This window comes from Ranitomeya imitator, chromosome 1 (assembly GCF_032444005.1).
Source record: "Ranitomeya imitator isolate aRanImi1 chromosome 1, aRanImi1.pri, whole genome shotgun sequence".
Classification (NCBI taxonomy): Eukaryota; Metazoa; Chordata; class Amphibia; order Anura; family Dendrobatidae; genus Ranitomeya; species Ranitomeya imitator.
This window is the reverse complement of record NC_091282.1, coordinates 838,545,978-838,567,241: the sequence shown is the minus strand read 5'-3', so window position 1 is coordinate 838,567,241 and position 21,264 is coordinate 838,545,978. Positions and strand designations below refer to the sequence as shown.

Sequence of the window (21,264 nt, the reverse complement as noted above, 5' to 3'; positions counted from 1 at the left end):
TTAAGCTGTCAGCGCACTTTATTTACACTATGTTGGTGTGGTTTCTCATAACTATCGTTACTTAGACATACATCCTCTGGAATTAAAAAAAAGTTGCTGAATTTTTATTTACCATTGCGTCCATTTTGTCTCAGTGTATTCGAAGAAAGTTGAATAGAGCTCCCATATCCAATATTCTGTGGGAAGTGGAGATCTTCCAAATTCACATCTGTGCTTAATCTTGCAACTTCGAGTTCTGGTTATAAAATAGAATAAAAGTGAAGCAAGAAGATAATGAAGATACTGTTAATATTGTAAAGGAAACAACAGCAATCACAGGTATGCCTCAAGAAATCATTTTCCTGTAGGTGATTTTAGCCATTTAACATTAACGATTTTAACCATCGTGAATAAATGATCAGTGTTCTCTCCTTCAATGCAATATTTACCGTTGTTGAAAGGGCAGGATAATATGGTCTGCCAGCTATATAGCAAGGTTGCAAGTCATTCAGCCTAAGCAGCAGCATCAAGGAGTATGGTATGTAGTTAGAGGAATTATTTATTATTTTGTTTATTTAAAGAGGTTGTCCTAACATTGATGGCCTATCATTAGGATAGGTCATAAATATCTGATCAGTGGGGGCGCAACACTCGGCACCCCGCTGATTAACTTGTGCCTGCAGAGGCCGGATTTACTCAGCTGTACAGTTGCACATCGATGGTATAGTAGCGGAGGTGCAGTACCTGGCAATGGCCATTATACCGTTGACACAGCAGTGATGTACAGCGCCATAACTGTGCACATATGGCCACTGTTGGCACAGGGAACAGCAGATTAGTGTGTTGGCAGGTATCGCACACCCACCAATCAAATATTGATCACCTATACCAAGGACAGGCCATCAATGTAAAGGTCCTGAACGACCCCTTTAAATAATGATAAGCATAATCTGCAACGCTTTATAGACATTGTCATCACTGTTTCCACTGGAGTTCACAAATTCCCTATCTGCATGCAAGAAAACTCATGCAAATACAAGACAACAAATAAACTCTTTAAAGATGCTGTCTTTGGTAGGATATGAACCAGTACACCAGTGCTGTAACACAATAGTGCCACTGCCAACCACTGGGTCATGTTGCTGGCCATATTAAAGCACAGCTCCGGCTTTTTTTTTTTTCGGTGCTGTAGTGGTGCTACTAATAAGGTGCCTAATCCTAGTCTAATATTTACCCACTCCTGTTCCACGCTGAGATCTTGCAACCGCAACTTCTAACTGACCAGAAGTCAAAGGTAATGGTCACAATCTGCCCATGTAAGTCTATGAGAGCCTCCTTCTGGCTCTCACAGACGTACATTGAGTAGTGACTTCCATATCACCCAGCAACGGCGGGAGTAATCCGGCAGATCACAAACTGTTGTAGACCACCAGGAGCAGTGCCAATAAAAGATGAAGACGTCAGTTGATGAGTATAAGACTAGGGGCAGAGAGTGGTACTTTAATACTGTATAGACAGTGAAACTTGTCGGAGGGACACTTCAGGAGTTCATCATTGTTCTAACTTTGTGTGCCATGTGCTGTATAAACTGAACTGGACATTTAATGCTTCTATAAGTTAAAGGGATTGTCCGGGACAAGATTAAATGGTGGCTCATCCAATTGGAAGAGTGTTTCAAGTGGGGTACCACAAGGCTCTGTCCTGGCCCCATTTTTGTTCAACATTTTTATCATAATTTAGCTAAGGGAACAGAAGGTAAACTAATCAGATTTGCAGACGATGCAAAGCTAGGAGGGATAGCTAACACTAAAGACAGAGAAAGGATTCAGAAGGACCTAGATAAGCTTAAACAAAGGGCAGTGACAAATAGAATGGCATTTAACCCCTTCATGAGCCAGCCTATTTTGACCTTAAAGACCTTGCCGTTTTTTGCAATTCTGACCAGTGTTTCTTTATGAGGTAATAACTCAGGAACGCTTCAATGGATCCTAGCGGTTCTGAGATTGTTTTTTCGTGACATATTGGGCTTCATGTTAGTGGTAAATTTAGGTCAATAAATTCTGTGTTTATTTGTGATAAAAACGGAAATTTGGCGAAAATTTTGAAAATTTCGCAATTTTCACATTTTGAATTTTTAATCTGTTAAACCAGAGAGTTATGTGACACAAAATAGTTAACAAATAACATTTCCCACACGTCTACTTTACATCAGCACAATTTTGGAAACAAAATTTTTTTTTGCTAGGAAGTTATAAGGGTTAAAATTTGACCAGCGATTTCTCATTTTTACAACGAAATTTACAAAACCATTTTTTTTAGGGACCACCTCACATTTGAAGTCAGTTTGAGGGGTCTATATGGCTGAAAATACCCAAAAGTGACACCATTCTAAAAACTGCACCCCTCAAGGTGCACAAAACCACATTAAAGAAGTTTATTAACCCTTTAGGTGCTTCACAGCAGCAGAAGCAACATGGAAGGAAAAAATGAACATTTAACTTTTTAGTCACAAAAATGATTTTTCAGCAACAATTTTTTTATTTTCCTAATGGTAAAAGGAGAAACTGAACCACGAAAGTTGCTGTCCAATTTGTCCTGAGTACGCTGATAACTCATATGTGGGGGTAAACCACTGTTTGGGCGCACGGCAGGGCTTGGAAGGGAAGGAGCGCCATTTGACTTTTTGAATGAAAAATTGGCTGCACTCTTTAGCGGACACCATGTCACGTTTGGAGAGCCCCTGTGTGCTTAAAAATTGGAACTCCCCCACAAGTGACCCCATTTTGGAAACTAGACGCCCCAAGGAACTTATCTACATGCATAGTGAGCCCTTTAAACCCCCAGGTGCTTCACAAATTGATCCGTAAAAATGAAAAAGTACTTTTTTTTCACACAAAAATTATTTTAGCCTCAATTTTTTCATTTTCACATGGACAACAGGATAAAATGGATCCTAAAATTTGTTGGGCAATTTCTCCTGAGTACACTGATACCTCACATGTGGGGGTAAACCACTGTTTGGGCACATGGTAAGGCTCGGAAGGGAAGGAGCGCCATTTGACTTTTTGAATGAAAAATTATCTCCATCGTTAGCAGACACCATGTCGCATTTGGAGAGACCCTGTGTGCCTAAACATTGGAGCTCCCCCACAAGTGACCCCATTTTGGAAACTGGACCCCCCAAGGAACTTATCTAGATGCCTAGTGAGCACTTTAAACCCTCAGGTGCTTCACAAATTGATCTGTAAAAATGAAAAAGTACTTTTTTTTTCACAAAAAAATTTCTTTTCGCCTCAATTTTTTCATTTTCACATGGGCAATAGGATAAAATGGATCCTAAAATTTGTTGAGCAATTTCTCCCGAGTACGCCGATACCTCATATGTGGGGGTAAACCACTGTTTGGGCACACGGCAGGGCTCGGAAGGGAAGGCGCGCCTTTTGACTTTTTGAATGGAAAATTAGCTCCAATTGTTAGCGGACACCATGTCGCGTTTGGAGAGCCCCTGTGTGCCTATACATTGGAGCTCCCCCACAAGTGACCCCATTTTGGAAACTAGACCCCCCAAGGAACTTATCTAGATGCATACTGAGCACTTTAAACCCCCAGGTGCTTCACAGAAGTGTATAATGCATAAGCCATCAAAATAAAAAATAATTTTTCTTTTCTCAAAAATGATTTTTTAGCCTGGAATTTCCTATTTAGCCAATGGTAATAGGAGAAATTGGACCACAAATGTTATTGTCCAGTTTGTCCTGAGTACGCAGATACCCCATATGTGGGGGTAAACCACTGTTTGGGCGCACGGCAGGGCTCAGAAGGGAAGGCACGCCATTTGGCTTTTTAAATGGAAAATTAGCTCCAATCATTAGCGGACACCATGTCACGTTTGGAGAGCCCCTGTGTGCCTAAACATTGGAGATCCCCCACAAATGACCCCATTTTGGAAACTAGACCCCCAAAGGAACTAATCTAGATGTGTGGTGAGCACTTTGAACCCTCAAGTGCTTCACAGAAGTTTATGACGCAGAGCCATGAAAATTTAAAAAAAAATTTCTTTTCTCAAAAATGATTTTTTAGCCCGCTATTTTTTATTTTCCCAAGGGTAACAGGAGAAATTTGACCCCAAAAGATGTTGTCCAATTTCTCCTGAGTACGCTGATACCCCATATGTGGGGGTAAACCACTGTTTAGGCACATGCTGGGGCTCGGAAGTGAAGTAGTGACGTTTTGAAATGCAGACTTTGATGGAATGCTTTGCGGGCGTCACGTTGCGTTTGCAGAGCCCCTGATGTGGCTAAACAGTAGAAACCCCCCACAAGTGACCCCATTTTGGAAACTAGACCCCCAAAGGAACTTATCTAGATATGTGGTGAGCACTTTCAACCCCCAAGTGCTTTACAGAAGTTTATAACACAGAGCCGTGAAAATAATAAATACGTTTTCTTTCCTCAAAAATAATTTTTTAGCCCAGAATTTTTTATTTTCCCAAGGGTTGCAGGAGAAATTGGACCACAAAAGTTGTTGTCCAGTTTGTCCTGAGTACGCTAATACCCCATGTGTGGGGGTAAACCACTGTTTGGGCACACGTCGGCGCTCAGAAGGGAAGTAGTGACTTTTGAAATGCAGACTTTGATTGAATGGTCTGCGGGCGTCACGTTGCGTTTGCAGAGCCCCTGGTGTGCCTAAACAGTAGAAACCCCCCACAAGTGACACCATTTTGGAAACTAGACCCCCAAAGGAACTTATCCAGATATGTGGTGAGCACTTTCAACCCCCAAGTGCTTTACAGAAGTTTATAACACAGAGCCGTGATAATAATAAATACGTTTTCTTTCCTCAAAAATAATTATTTAGCCCAGAATTTTTTATTTTCCCAAGGGTTACAGGAGAAATTGGACCCCAAAAGTTGTTGTCCAGTTTCTCCTGAGTACGCTGATACCCCATGTGTGGGGGTAAACCACTGTTTGGGCACACGTCGGGGCTCAGAAGGGAAGTAGTGACTTTTGAAATGCAGACTTTGATGGAATGGTCTGCGGACGTCACGTTGCGTTTGCAGAGCCCCTGGTGTGCCTAAACAGTAGAAACCCCCCACAAGTGACCCCATTTTAGAAACTAGACCCCCCAAGGAACTTATCTAGATATGTCGTGAGCACTTTGAACCCCAAGTGCTTCACAGACGTTTACAACGCAGAGCCGTGAAAATAAAAAATCATTTTTCTTTCCTCAAAAATGATGTTTTAGCAAGCATTTTTTTATTTTCACAAGGGTAACAGGAGAAATTGGACCCCAGTAATTGTTGCGCAGTTTGTCCTGAGTATGCTGGTACCCCATATGTGGGGGTAAACCACTGTTTGGGCGCACGTCGGGGCTCGGAAGTGAGGGAGCACCATTTGACTTTATGAATACAAGATTGGCTGGAATCAATGGTGGCGCCATGTTGCGTTTGGAGACCCCTGATGTGCCTAAACAGTGGAAACCCCTCAATTCTACCTCCAACACTAACCCCAACATACCCCTAACCCTAATCCCAACTGTAGCCATAACCCTAATCACAACCCTAACCCCAACACACCCCTAATCACAACCCTAACCCCAACACACCCCTAACCACAACCCTAATTCCAACCCTAACCCTAAGGCTATGTGCCCACGTTGCGGATTCGTGTGAGATTTTTCAGCATCATTTTTGAAAAATCCGTGGGTAAAGGGCACTGCGTTTTACCTGCGGATTTACCGCGGATTTCCAGTGTTTTTTGTGCGGATTTCACCTGTGGATTCCTATTGAGGAACAGGTGTAAAACGCTGCGGAATCCGCACAAAGAATTGACATGCTGCGGAAAATACAACGCAGCATTTCCGCGTGGTATTTTCCACACCATGGGCACAGCGGATTTGGTTTTCCATATGTTTACATGGAACTGTAAACCTGATGGAACACTGCTGCGAATCCGCAGCGGCCAATCCGCTGCGTATCCGCAGCCAAATCCGCACCGTGTGCACATAGCCTAATTCTAAAGGTGTGTGCTCACTGCAGAAAACGCTGCAGATCCGCAGCAGTTTCCCATGAGTTTACAGTTCAATGTAAACCTATGGGAAACAAAAATCGCTGTACACATGCTGCGGAAAAACTGCACGGAAACGCAGCGGTTTACATTCCGCAGCATGTCACTTCTTTCTGCGGATTCCGCAGCGGTTTTACAACTGCTCCAATAGAAAATCGCAGTTGTAAGACCGCAGTGAAATGCGCAGAAAAACCGCGGTAAATCCGCAATAAATCCACAGCGGTTTAGCACTGCGGATTTATCAAATCCGCAGCGGAAAAATCCGCAGAGGAACAGAATACGTGTGCACATACCAAAACCCTAACCCTACCCCTACCCCTAACCCTACCCCTTACCCCTAACTCTACCCCTAACCCTACCCCTAACCCTACCCCTAACCCTACCCCTAACCCTACCCCTAATCCTAACCCTACCCCTAACCCTAACCCTACCCCTAACCCTAACCCTAGTTCTTACCCCAACCTTAGTGGAAATTTTTTTTTTTTTTTTTTATTGTCCCTACCTATGGGGGTGACAAAGGGGTGTGGGGGGGTCATTTACTATTTTTTTTATTTTGATCACTGAGATAGGTTATATCTCAGTGATCAAAACTCACTTTGGAACGAATCTGCCGGCTGGCAGATTCGGCGGGCGCACTGCAGATGCGCCCGCCATTTTGGAAGATGGCGGCGCCCAGGAAAGAAGACGGACGTATCCCGGGAGGTAAGTATAAGGGGGGGGGGAGATCAGGGCATGGGGGGGAGATCAGGGCACGGGGGGGGGCGTCGGAGCACGGCGGGGTGGATCGGAGCACGGGGGGGTGGATCGGAACACGGGGGGTGGATTGGAGCACGGGGTGGGGGATCGCTGTGCAGGGGGGTGGATCGGAGCACGGGGGGGGATCGCTGTGCGGGGGGGTGATCGGAGTGCGGGGGGGTTTGATTGGAGCACGGGGGGTGTGATTGGAGCACGGGGGGAGCGGACAGGAGGACGGGGGAGCGGAGCACAGGACGGAGGGGAGCGGACCACAGATCGGGGGGCTGGGGGGGCGATCGGTGGGGTGGGGGCACATTAGTGTTTCCAGCCATGGCCGATGATATTGCAGCATCGGCCATGGCTGGATTGTAATATTTCACCAGTTTTTTAGGTGAAATATTACAAATCGCTCTGATTGGCAGTTTCACTTTCAACAGCCAATCAGAGCGATCGTGGCCACGGGGGGGTGAAGCCACCCCCCCTGGTCTAAACTACCACTCCCCCTGTCCCTGCAGATCGGGTGAAATGGGAGTTAACCCTTTCACCGGATCTGCAGGGACGCGATCTTTCTGTGACACAGCATATGCGTCACAGGTCGGATTGGCACCGACTTTCATGATGCATACGCTGTGTCACAGGTCGGGAAGGGGTTAACAGAGAGAAATCCAAGATTCTACATTTGGGCAAGAAAAGCAAAAATTACATCTACAGAATGGCATGAACAGAACTAAGCAACAGCACGTGTGAAAAAGACTTGGGAATATTAATAGATCACAGACTGCACATGAGTCAACAGTGTGATGCAGCAGCAAAAAAGGTAATTATGGTTCTAGGATGTATTAAGAGAAGCATTGAGTCTAGATCATGTGAAGTAACTATCCCCCACTACTCCTCCTTGGTCAGGCCTCATCTGGAATACTGTGTCTAGTTCTGGGCACCATATTTTAAAAAAGACATTGAAAAAACTGGAGCAAGTTCAGAGAAGAACAACCAGGATGGTGAGCAGACTACAAAGTATGTCCTACAAGGAACTGGGAATGTTTAGCTTGCAAAAAAGAAGGCTAAAATGAGACTTAATAGCTGTCTTCAAATATCTGAAGGGATGTCACAGTGTAGAGTGATCATCTTTATTCTCATTTGCACATGAAGTGAAACAAAGGGAGAAGATACAGATTAGATATTAGAAAAAAAAATTTGACGGTGAGGGTGATCAATGAGTGTAACAAGCTCACCATGAGAGGTGGTGAGTTCGCCTTCAATGGAAGTCTGCAGCAGAGGCTTGACAGACATCTGTCTTAGTTGGTTTACTGAATCCTGTGCTGCACTAAGCAGGGAGATGAACACAATGAACCTGGAGGTCCCTTCCAACTCTAACATTCTATGATTCAGGTCTGCAGTCACTCAGTCTTGACATCCCCTTTAATATTGTATGAATCAGAAATGTTGTGCAATACAGTGTGGATATTGAGCACACAACATTAGCAGAGTTTTAATTTCACCTATACATACCATAGATCTTTACACCAGACTTTTATCATTTAGTTCCATCATTCTTTATTATACAGATGATAAAAGTCCCGTTTTACAAAAAATCTATATGTAGAAGTTCTCCACATAGGGGAACATCAAAATTAAACTAATCATCCTAAACATAAAACCGTGGTTAGACAAGGTTACTTATCTAACTCGATGGTGGCAGCCTAAATCCTGTCAGTGTTATTTTTGGGATAAGAATATTGGTTGTTTGAGTGTCGACCTGGGGACAAGTCTAATCATAAGATTCATATAATAAAAAATGCTTCAGGGTATCAGGTCCGGTTGCCTTAATAATGTTCAAAGAGCACAATTAACCCTTAATGCAAAATGATGTATCGGTACATCAGTGTTGAGGTGAACATGTGCTGAGCTCTACATGTGGTTCATGCAGTCTACATTTCATTGCCTGCATTTGTGTCTGTCAGAGCTCTGATTGCTGCTGTTAACCATTTAAATCTTTCACAGTGGTGTTTAAATGGAGCAGTTGCCAGTGACCAGGCACACTGTCTCCCATCGGCCTTGATGTGGTCCCATAGCAGCTTGGCAGCCAGGGGCATGGTGAAAGCAGGCTGAGCCTCATACGAGACCACAACTTTTACTATTATTAATTTACCAATGCAGTACGAGTTGTCTACAGAAAAAGAAATCATCAGAATTATGTTTTATGGTCACCACACCCCCCTAACAAAATGCAATAAAACAATCAAAACATCATGTGCACCTCAAACTGGTATAATAAAAAGACATCAGCTTGGCACACAACAAACAAGCGCTCGCCCAGCTCTCAACTGATGGAGAAATAAAAACGTTATGGGTATGTTGGCACAAATCAAAATTCTTTTATACAAACTTCTGTTTTTTTTCTTGCCACTTTAACACCTTCAGCCCCTAAGCCCGTTTTCACCTTCAAAACAGGCCAATTTTTACAATTCTGACCAGTGACACTTTCTGTGGTAATAAGCCTGGAATGCTTCAACGGATCCCACTGATTCTAAGAACGTTTTTTTGTGACATATTGTACTTCAAGATAGTGGTAAAATTTCTTTGACATGACTTGCGTCATATTAAATTAAAGGGTTTAAAGTGCCATTTTTGTGAAAAAAAATGGAAATTTGTTAAATTTTGAAAATGTTTCAATTTTTCACATTTTTCCAAACAAAATAGTTAATAAATAACATTTCCCACAGGGGCCGCAAGGAGGGCTATAGCGGTCCAGACCTACTATGAGTAAGCAGAAGTGATTTCTTATGGCAGCCTATACTGCTGGTGTACATGGTGCATCTCATAATTAGCTTAGTCCCTTGTCTATAAGTCTTAGTGACCTTCTTGGCTGTGCTTCCCCATGTCTTATTGGACCTCTACCCTCTCCTTGCCTACTTCCAGGTCTCCTCCATAGTTGTTTGATTTTTGTCATTCATTTTTTGTATAGTATGCTTTTAATCTAACATTTCCCAGTTGTCTACTTTACATCAGCATGAAACATAATTTTCTTTTGTTAGGAAGTTATAAGGGTTAAAAGCTGACCAGCGATTTCTCATTTTTTCAATAACACTTACAAAACCATTTTTTTAGGGACCACATTACAATTGAAGTGACTGTGAGGGGTCCATATAACAGAAAATTCCCAAAAGTGACAATTCTAAAAATTGCACTCCTCAACATACTCAAAACCACAATCAAGAAGTTTATTAACCCATCAGGCACTCCACAGGAATTTTTAGAATGTGGAAAGAAAAAATTAACATGTAACTTTTTTTTCACAAAAGTTTTACTTTAGACCCCAATATTTTTTTTCACAAGGGTAACAGAAAAAAATGGACCCCAAAATGTGTTGAGAAATTTCTCCTGAGCATGCCGATACCCTACATGTGGAGGAAAATCACTCTTTGGGAGCATGGCAGGACTCGAAAGGGAACGAGCACATTTTGCCTTCCTGAATGCAACTTTTGCTGGAATAATTAGAGAATACCATGTCGTGTTTAGAGAGCCCCTGATGTGCCTAAACAGTGGAAACCCAACACAAATGACACCATTTTGGAAACTAAACTCCTCAGGAACTTATCTAGTTGTATGGTGAGCACCTTAAACCCCCAGGTGCTTCAGAGAAGTGTATAACATTGAGCTGTGAAAATAAAATAAAAAATCACACTTTTCCCACAAAAATGTTTTTGGCCACAAGTTTTGCATTTTCACAAGGGTAACAGGAGAAATCGCACGGTACAATTTGTTGTGCAATTTTTTCTAAGTATGCCGATAGCCCATATGTGGGGGAAAACTACTGCTTGGGCGCATGCCAGGGCTTGGAAGAGGAGAACCATTTGACTTTGTGAATGCAAAATTTGCTGGAATAACTTGTGGATGCCAACTAAAATGTTTTTTTAGCCCGAAATTTTGCATTTTGATAAGGGTAACAGAAGAAATTGGACCATACAATTTGTTTTGCAGTTTCTCCTGAGTACAACTATACTCAATATGTTGAGGAAAACTACTGTTTGGGTGCACAGCAGGGTTTAGAAGGGAATTTTTTAACTAAAAATTTGCTGTAATAATAAGCGGATGCCATGTTGCATTTGGAGAGCCCATGATGTGCCTAAACAGTGGAAACCCCCCCAAAAGTGATCCATTTTGTAAACAAGACCCCTCATGGAGCTTATCTAGATGTGTGCTGTAATGTAGAGCCGTGAAAATAATAAAAACTCACATTTTTCCCATAAAATTTTCTTTTTGTCCCCAATTTTTTTTTCCACAAAGTAACTGGACAAAATGGACCCCAAAATTTGTTGTGCAATTTCTCCTGAGTATGCAGATACCTGATATGTAGCAAAAAAAAACAACTACTGTTTGGGTACACAGCTCAGAAAGGAAGGAGTGAGATTTTGGTACACAGATTTTGAAGGAATGGTCTGCAGGTGTCATGTCATGTTTGGAGAGTCCCTCATGTGCCTAAACAGTGGAAACCCCCCACATGTGGCCCTATTTTGGAAACTAGACACTTCAAGGAATGTACATAGATGTTTGGTGAGCACATTCAACCTCCAGGTCCCTAACAGAAGTTTATAACATAGAGGCATGAACATAAAATTAAAAAAATCACATTTTTCCAACAAAAATAGAAAATAGAACTCAAAATTTGTTGTTCATTTTCTCCTGAGTAAGCCGATCCCCCATATGTGGTCAAAAACTACTTTGAGCCACAGTGCAAAGCTCAGAAGAGAAGAAGCTCCATAATGGAGTTCAGATATTGATGGCCTAATTTGAGGGTGCCATATCACGTTGGCAGAGCCCCCCATAAGGGACACCATTTTAAAAACTACACATGTCAATGAATTCATCTAGGGGTGCAGTGATCATATTGACACCACAGGTGTGTCACAGAATGTTATACCATTGGGCAGTGAAGAAAGAATAATTAAATTTTTACCACCAAAATGTTGTTTTGGTCCCAGATTTTACATTTTCACACTTGGAAATGGGTAAAAATGGCACCAAAATGTAACCCAAAGAATAGTTTGCTGACTCCAAATACAGAGTCCCACAGTGTTAGAAGAGCAGAATACCCCCTTAGTGACCCTATTTTGGAAATAATACCCCTTTAGGAATATATCTACAGGTGTAGTGATGATTTTGACTTCATGAGTGCTTTTCAGAAACAAGCAGCAGTGGATGTTGCTCAGTGAAAATTGCAAACTGCCATTGTAGGGACCAGCATGATGTAGTGACCAGTATGCTGTAATGACCAGTACATTGTAGTATGTTATGCCCAGCTCATGCTTTTGGAGACACGCAGCCTTAAATTAGGTGCACTCTCATCGCTATAGAAATGCCAAACATGTGGACACTAAATGTGGATTAAACACACTGTAGGGCTCAGAAGGGAGGGGGGGGGGGGGGCATTTGGATTTGGAGCACAGAATTTGCTGAATTTTTAGGGGGTGACCAGGAGCCATTTCACTTTTCTAGAGCCTTTGTGATACCAGTAACGTGAAAGCCCTCCATATTTCCATTGACAGATGACGGATCTGAGTGGGGATTTTTTTGTGGACTGAGTTGAAAATTTTACTGGGAACATTTTACATATCCGGCGCTCTATGCTGAGCACTTACTTTGGTGTTTACTTTGGAGTTTCCAAGTAAATCTCCGAGTGATGTAATTCAGATGAGTTTTACATAGGAACCTCAGTGTAACCGCTCAGCGCAGAGTGCAGGATATATGTGAGAAGAGCCTTACTGCGATCTTGGTGAGCAGAATGAACAAATCAACAGCAGGTGAAAAATGGTTGTTTTTTTTTTACGCCTACCTCATGCGGTATTAGTGATTAGATTACTTTATTCTTCAGGTCTGCGTAATTACAGCGATACCAGATTTATATCGGGTTTTTATGTTTGACTGCTGTCATACACTAAAACATGCTTTTTATTGCAAAAACTAGTTTTTGCATCGCTCTATTTTGAGAGCTTTATTTTTCAATATTTCGATCGACACAGTCATGTGAAGACTTGTTTTTTCAAGACAAGTTGACATTTTTATTGGTACCATTTACGGGCACATTATATTTTTGGATCACTTTCTATTTCAATTTTTGGGAGGCAGAATGTACAAGAAACAGCAAATCAGGAATTTTTTTTATGTCTTTTCAAGTGTGGTAAAATTGCTAAGGTAGATTTATTCTTCGGGTCAGTACGATTACAGTGATACCACATTTATATAGTTTTTTTAATGTTTTGGTGTGTGACGACACAGAATTTCTTATTAATTATGCCAGATGTAAACGGAGTAGGCCCAGAATCCTAAACTGTTGTCTGAAGTATTGACTCCTCTTGTAGGACAAATATTTACCTCTAATATCTTCTACAGTTTATCTTCTGTTATTTTTGTAAAACAGCAAGGCATGGCCACTGAACAATGATGTTTGCTGATATACTAATTATGCATTGTGTTATGGAGCCAGTTTGCTGATTTCAAAAGCAGAGAGGGATAAACTATGCAAATAGTTTAAATAATCAAGTAATGCTACTTGATTTCATCACCATTATTCCCGGTATCTGTGATGCTGGACTGAAGGACACTTGTTAAATTTAAAAATAGGTTACACGCCACTATATAAAGAGACTTTTTCTTCTGGTCAGGGTGACTCTTCATGATCGCAGCTTAGGGTACTACGGACCTAGCGGGGAGGACACAGGATTGCTTCATTGACCATTACTGAAACCCCAGAGACGTCTGAAAGAATCCAGGTTGGGAAAATTGGTTAACCTGGCCACATACCTCACTGCTCTCGGTTAGCTTCCTAAGCTTGTTGTTACCTCCTCGCTATGGGGACCTTCTAAAAACGGCTGGTCCAGCGGATGAGAGCATCCACTGACCCCTGTGTATCCACATGGTGCTTTTACACAGTAAAACTATTTTATTGAAAAAATTATTATTTTGGCATCTCTTTATTCTCTGAGCTATAACTTTTTAATATTTCCGTTGATGGAGCTATATGGCGGCTTGTTTCATGTGGGACAAGATGATGTTTTAAATTGTATTTACTGTCATCTTTTTATCATGTTGCATTCCACTTTTTGGTTGGTGGCATGATGATTAAGCATAGATTTTTCCTATTTTTTTTTTCTTTTTTGGGGGGTGTTCACTTAAGGGGTCAACTAGTGGGGCAGCTTTATAGGTTTGATCGTTCTGGTCGTGGCAATACTAAATATGTGAGCCAGTTCTTTCATAAAAATATTTATTTATGGAATGTAATCAAGAGGATGATGGATAGTCACAAGCCATCAAACAAAGAAGAACTGCTTACATTTTTGCGCCAGAAGCAGTGTGAAAGACTGGTGGAAAGCATGCCAAGACGCATGAAAGCTGTGATTAAAAATCATGGTTATTCCACAAAATATTGATTTCTGAACTCTTCCTGAGTTAAAACATTAGCATTGTTGTTTCTAAATCATTATGAACTTGTCTTCTTCGCATTATTTCTACTTTTCAGAATAAAAAATACAAAACTTATTGCTTCGGAGACATGTTGTCGGAAGTTTATAGAATAAAAGAAAAATTTACATTTTACTCAAAAATATACCTATAAAGAGAAAAATCATACAAACTGAACATTTTGCAGTGGTCTCTTAATTTTTGTCAGAGCTGTATATATATATATATATATATATATATATAATTATTTTTTGGAGGGGTTTGGATTTATTTTTTATATTTTTACATAAAAAATTTAGTTTTTATTTTAGCATTTTTACTTTTGGGACTTTCACTTTCTGCAGTCTAAGCACTTGTAAAGCATAGCGGAAGCTTTGCTATGCATTACAAACTGTCAGCGCTGCAATGACAGAGAAACTTGCTACACAGTGCTCTGAGTATATTGTAGCATGCTTGCTAGCTCTGGTGATCCAGATGTCCTCATAACATCGAGTCACCATGATCAGCCTCTCGCAATGACGTTGCTGGGCCACATATCGGACTCTCTCAATCTGCTTGCCTGCTAAATACTGCGGATGATTTTGATTGCAGTATTTAGGGTGTTAAGGTGCTGGGAGCAGGCACCACTCCTGAACTGAGTGCCAGAATCAGCTGACACCTTGTTAGGTATCGAGTTCCCGCCTCTGCACAGGGGGAATCTCAAACCATCTCCACTGTGGTCTCCCATTCTTCTCCAGCCACAGAGGAGTCTGCTCAGCAGAGACATCAGTCCCAGGATCTAGCTCAGGCTGATACTGGATGACTGGTTACTACTGCCCTTCCAGGCTCTGTCCCTGTAGCCAGCAATGTTCAGCAGCGAGCAGGTCTTTCTGGGACTAAGTCCTGCTTTTCCCTTACTGAGCATGCCCACGTGACGACCTCCCATTGGAGGTCGGGTGTCACATGCTCAGGTCCTGTTGCGGCTCCTATTGGACCATCTGGAAGGTCTTGTAGCACTGCCGCTATAAAAGGTTCGCATAGCCACTCAGCCATGCGCTAGTGTACAGTTGTAAACGTGTGTGTTGACGTATGAACGTTGCTCATTAATTATCCCCTCCCTTGTGTATGACTGCTCATGTAAGGTGGATATCTAGCGCCCGACTTGCTATCAGCACGTGACACACAAAACAGAGTCAAATTGCTGTGACCGCCAGTGCGGTGCTGTGTGCTTTCACAGCGCTTTCCTTGCCCAAGCCTGGGTGGTTAGTGGCGTCTGCCAGAGCGGCACCGCACACACTCCCATGCATTTAAATTATTATTTCAGTTACGCTGACACCCCAGTTGTGGTGTCGAGCACAAGAAGTCTAGTTGTACTCTAATCCCGAGTCTAGGGGTAGAGTTCTGTGACTCCTTGCTTGCGCTCTCTGTGCGGTACTGCGGCCCTGTGACGTAACAGGGTTCGCTTTCTTCATACAGGGTGAAGTTAACCCGTGTGTGAATCCACATTGTACCGCTATATAATCCGTCATTACTTAGCAGCAGGTTCCATCTCTGCACGGTGGACCCCGGGCTGCGAACGCACCTTACTCTATCTTTCTAATTATTTGGTGCGTTCCGCTAGCCCTAACATACCTGATGTGATCGCCCATGCACAGCCCCTGTGCAGGGCAGATCATCATGACGTATTTATGTCATAGGTTGGTAAGTACACTTGGAATTCATTCCCTGTCTTTTTCTTTTCTTTAGGTTTTTTTTTTTAAAACTATTTCATGATAAAATGAATGGTGTCTTTCAAAAATACAACTCATCCCCCAGGAAAACAAGCCTTCACACAGCTGTGTTGACACTAAAAAAAAGGTGTAGCTCTTGGAAGATGGGCAGGAAAATGCAAATGCAAAAATGAAACTTGGCTGCATTTAAATTAAATGCTTATGCACAGCTAGAAAGAATAGGGACATGGTTTCTATTTGGATGTGATGTGAATTCTAGTACCCATTGTGATGTGGCTAATAAGGCGGAAAGTTGTTTTGTGATTTGTGGCTTAAAAGCATTGCAAAGAGGTGAGGGCAAATTGTCTGTCTCACTGCAGAAGATATAAGAGAGAAGATTTCGCTCCATAAAGTCATGTTTCATGTTCCCCGGCTCATCCAGTTATCTAAAGCACCGATTTCAGACATCAGGATAGTCTGTATAGTTTATCCTGAACATAATATCCCCTGTGAAACAATCTGGGTAGTGTCTCAGTCAGGGCTCATTTTGCAATGAAATTGGTCGAATGCAATTTGACTAATAATCGGATTAGTGCAATTTATCCTGAGTACTCCAATACCTCATGTGGTCGAAAACTACTTTTGAGGCACAGAGCAAAGCTTAGAAGTGAAGAAGCGCCAAATTGAAGTTCAGATTTTCGCTGGAATGGTCTGAGGGTGCCATGTTACATTGGCAGAGCTCCTGAGGTGATAAACAGCATATATGACCTAATTTTACTACAAACCCTAATTAATTCATTTAGAGGTGCAGTGATCACATTGACACCACATGTACCTCACAGAATTTTATACCATTGGGCAGTGAAGAAAGAATAATTACATTTTTACCAATGTTGTTTTAGCCCCAAGTTTTTAAGTTTTGTAAGAGCTAGCGGGAAAAAATGGACCTCTGTTTATTGTAAAACTTTCTCCTGAGTGCACCAATGTACATGTAATTGGGAAATACTTTTCCGACACAATGCAAAACTCAGAAGGGAATTAGGGCCATATTACAATGCAGATTTTTACTGTTATGGTTTGCAGATGCCATGACCCACTGAGAGAGCCCCTAAGGTGCCACAACAGTAGAACCCCTCATAAGTGACCCTATTTTACAAACTTTCAATTAATTCAAATAGAGGTGCTGTGATCATATTGACACCACGGGTGTGTCACAGAATTGTATATTATTGAGCAGTGAAGAAAAATTATTACATTTCTACCACTAAATTTTGTTTTAGCCCCAGATTTTACATTTTCACACATGGAAATGAGCAAAAATGGCACTAAAATTTGTCCCACAATTTCTGCTGAACGTGGAAATACCCCATATGTGGCTGTACAGTACTGCTTAGGCATACGGTGAGATTTTTCTAGAATAGTTTGAGGACTCCATATACAGAGTCCCTAAGTGCTAGAGGAGCAGAATCCCCCTCAAGTGACCCCATTTTGAAAATTATACCCCTTTGGGAATTTATCTATAGGTGTAGTGACCATTTTGACTCCATGGGTGTTTTCTAGAAACAAGCACCAGTGGATGTTGCTGAGTGAAAATTGCAAACTGCCGTTGTAGTCACCAGTACGTTGTAGTCCCAACTCATGCTTCTGGAGACACACACCCATAAATTATCATCGCTACAGAAATGCCAAACATTTGGATGCTAAATATGGTTTAGACATTCTGGAGCTCAGAAGGGAGGGGGCATTTGGATTTGGGAGCACAGAATTTGCTGAATTTCTATTTATATGATATGCTTTCTGACTGTCAGTGCTGCACTGATACAAGTTGGTTAGACCATGCACTGCGCATGATCTAACTAACTGCTAGAGCCTGGTGACCCAGATGTCGTCATGACATCGAGTCACCATGGCGACGAGCCGCCTCTCATGATGATGTCACGTGGATGCCGACTGGAGGGCAGAGGGAGCCCCCTCCTTTTGTCTGCCTTTTAAATATCGATCGAAGCATTTTACTGATTAAACTGCCGGGAGCGGTGCGGGAACCGCTCCTTGCAGTGAGTGTCGGGTGGCAGCTGTCATATCAGCAGACCACCCGGCAGCGATTGCACGCACATAGGAGAGTGCGCAAAATCACCTGGATGCATCCATACGTCCAAGGTCGGTAAGTACTTACAAACCTGGAAATATGGAAATGTCCAAGTAGTGAAAGGTTTAACCCCTTCGCGCCACGCGCCGTACTAGTACTGCGCTGCCGGCACTGCATTTGTGCCAGCAGCAGTACTAGTACTGCGCTGCCGGCACTGCATTTGTGCCAGCAGCAGTACTAGCGGCATTTAACCCCTCTGATGCCGCTGTCAGTAGTGACAGCGGCATAGAGGGGGATCGCGCAGGGACGGGGGCTCCCTGCGCTCTCCCACCGGAGCAACGCAATGAGATCGCGTTGCTCCGGTGACCCGGAAGGAGTCCCCGGATCCAATATGGCCACCGGACTCCTTCCGGGTCATGAAATGACCTGGCTTGCCAGCGCCTGCTGAGAGCAGGCGCTGGAAAGCCAGCTAAACTGTCTGTCAGATCGTTGATCTGACAGTGTGCTATGCACAGTGTCAGATCAACGATCTGATCTAATACAGAGATGTCCCACCCTGTGACAATGTTAGAAAGTTAAAAAAAAAAAAAAATAGAATGTGTAAAAAAAAAAAAAAAAAATCCCCAAATAAAAAAAAAAAAATCATTTCCCAATAAATCCATTTATGTAAATTAAAAAAAAACAATAAATGTACACATATTTGGTATCGCCGCGTCCGTAACGACCCGCTCTATAAAACTATCCCACTAGTTAACCCCTTCAGTGAACACCGCAAAAAAAATAAATAAAAAACAAGGCAAAAAACATTGCTTTATTATCATACAGGCGTACAAAAAGTGGAATAACACGCGATCAAAACGACGGATATAAATAACCATGGTACCGCTGAAAACGTCATCTTGTCCCGCAAAAAAAAAGCCGCCATACAGCATCATCAGCAGAAAAATAAAAAAGTTATAGCTCTCAGAATAAAGCGATGCAAAAACAATTATTTTTTTACATAAAATAGTTTTTATTGTGTAAAAGCACCAAAACATAAAAAAAATTACATAAATGAGGTATCGCTGTAATCGTACTGACCTGAAGAATAAAACTGCTTTATCCATTTTACCACACGTGGAACGGTATAAACGCCCCCCCTAAAAGAATTTCAGGAATTGCTGGTTTTTGTTCATTCCAAATTCAAAAATCGGAATAAAAAGCGATAAAAAAATGTCATCTGCCCAAAAATGTTACCAATAAAAATGTCAACTCGTCCCGCAAAAAACAAGATCTCATATGACTCTGTGGGCCAAAATATGGATAAATTATAGCTCTCAAAATGTGGTGATGCAAAAACTATTTTTTGCAATAAAAAGTGTCTTTTAGTGTGTGACAGCTGCCAATCATAAAAATCCGCCAAAAAAAACGCTATAAAAGTAAATCAAACCCCCCTTCATCACCCCCTTACTTAGGGAAAAATAATAAAATGTAAAAAAATGTATTTATTTCCATTTTCCCATTAGGGCTAGGGCTAGGGTTAGGGCTAGGGTTAGGGCTAGGGTTAGGGTTGGGGTTAGGGTTTCAGTTATAATTGGGGGTTTCCACTGTTTAGGCACATCAGGGGCTCTCCAAACGCGACATGGCGTCCGATCTCAATTCCAGCCAATTCTGCTTTGAAAAAGTAAAACAGTGCTTCTTCCCTTCCGAGTTCTCCTGTGTGCCCAAACAGTGGTTCCCCCCAACATATGGGGTATCAGCGTTCTCAGGACAAGTTGGACAACAACTTTTGGGGTCCAATTTGTCCTGTTACCCTTGGGAAAATAAAAACATAGGGGATAAAATATCATTTTCGTGGAAAAAAATATATTTTTTATTTTCACGGCTCTGCGTTATAAACTGTAGTGAAACACTTGTTGGTTCAAAGCTCTCACAACACATCTAGATAAGTTCCTTGGGGGGTCTAGTTTCCAATATGGGGTCACTTGTGGGGGGTTTCTATTGTTTAGGTACATCAGGGGCTCTGCAAATGCAATATGACGCCTGCAGACCAATCCATCTAAGTCTGCATTTCAGGACAAATTGGACAATAACATTTGTGGTCCAATTTCTCCTGTTACCCTTGGGAAAAAAAAAATTGCGGGCTAAAACATCATTTTGTGGAAAGAAAAAATGATTTTTTAATTTTCACAATGCTACATTCTAAACTTTAGTGAAACAATTGGGGGTTAAAAGTGCTCACCACACATCTAGATAAGTTCCTTAGGGGGTCTTCTTTCCAAAATGGGGTCACTTGTGGGGGGTTTCCACTGTTAAGGCACGTCAGGGCTCTCCAAATGCGACATGGCGTCTGATCTCAATTCCAGCCAATTTTGTATTGAAAAGTCAAATGGCACTCCTTCCCTTCCGAGCTCTGCCATGCGCTCAAACAGTGGTTTATCCCCATATATGAAGTATCGGCGTACTCAGGACAAATTGCACAACAACTTTTGGGGTCCAATTTATCCTGTTACCCTTGGGAAGATAAAAAATTTGGGGCAAAAAATCATTTTTTGTGAAAATTAATATAAAATTTTTTTTACGGCTCTACATTATAAACTTCTGTGAAGCACTTGGAGGTTCAAAGTGCTTACCACACATCTAGATTAGTTCCTTAGGGGGTCTACTTTCCAAAATGGTGTCACTTGTGGGGGTTTCCACTGTTTAGGCACATCAGGGGCTCTCCAATCGTGACATGGGCTCCGATCTCAATTCCAGCCAATTTTGCATTGAAAAGTCAAATGGCGCTCCTTCCCTTCCGAGCTCTGCCATGTGCCCAAACAGTGGTTTACCCACACATATGGGGTATCGGCGTACTCAGGACAAATTGTACAACGACTTTTGTGGTCCAATTTCTCCTGTTACCCTTGGTAAAATGAAACAAACTGGACCTGAAGTAAAAATTTTGTGAAAAAAAAGTTAAATGTTCAATTTTTTTAAACATTCAAAAAATTCCTGTGAAGCACCTGAAGGGTTAATAAACTTTTTGAATGTGGTTTTGAGTACCTTGAGGGGTGAAGTTTTTAGAATGGTGTCACTTTTGGGCATTTTCTGTCATATAGACCCCTCAAAGTCACTTCAAGTGTGAGGTGGTCCGTAAAAAAATGGTTTTGCAAATTTTGTTGCAAAAATGAGAAATCGCTGGTCAACTTTTAACCCTTATAACGTCCTAACAAAAAAAAATTATGTTTCCAAAATTGTGCTGATGTAAAGCAGACATGTGGGAAATGTTGTT

The 21,264-nt window shown here is 41.9% G+C and overlaps 1 protein-coding gene across 20 annotated transcripts in view; it reads right to left on the bottom strand.

Annotated features, from left to right (window-relative positions):
- Positions 1-21,264, bottom strand: part of ADGRL3 (adhesion G protein-coupled receptor L3) — a 1,214,649-nt gene that overhangs the window by 517,016 nt on the left and 676,369 nt on the right. For all 20 annotated transcript variants that reach the window (XM_069740657.1, XM_069740660.1, XM_069740665.1 and 17 more), the window contains one exon: positions 113-235. In XM_069740657.1, coding sequence (XP_069596758.1) covers positions 113-235 — 123 coding nt within the window. The remainder of the gene's footprint in view (positions 1-112; positions 236-21,264) is intronic.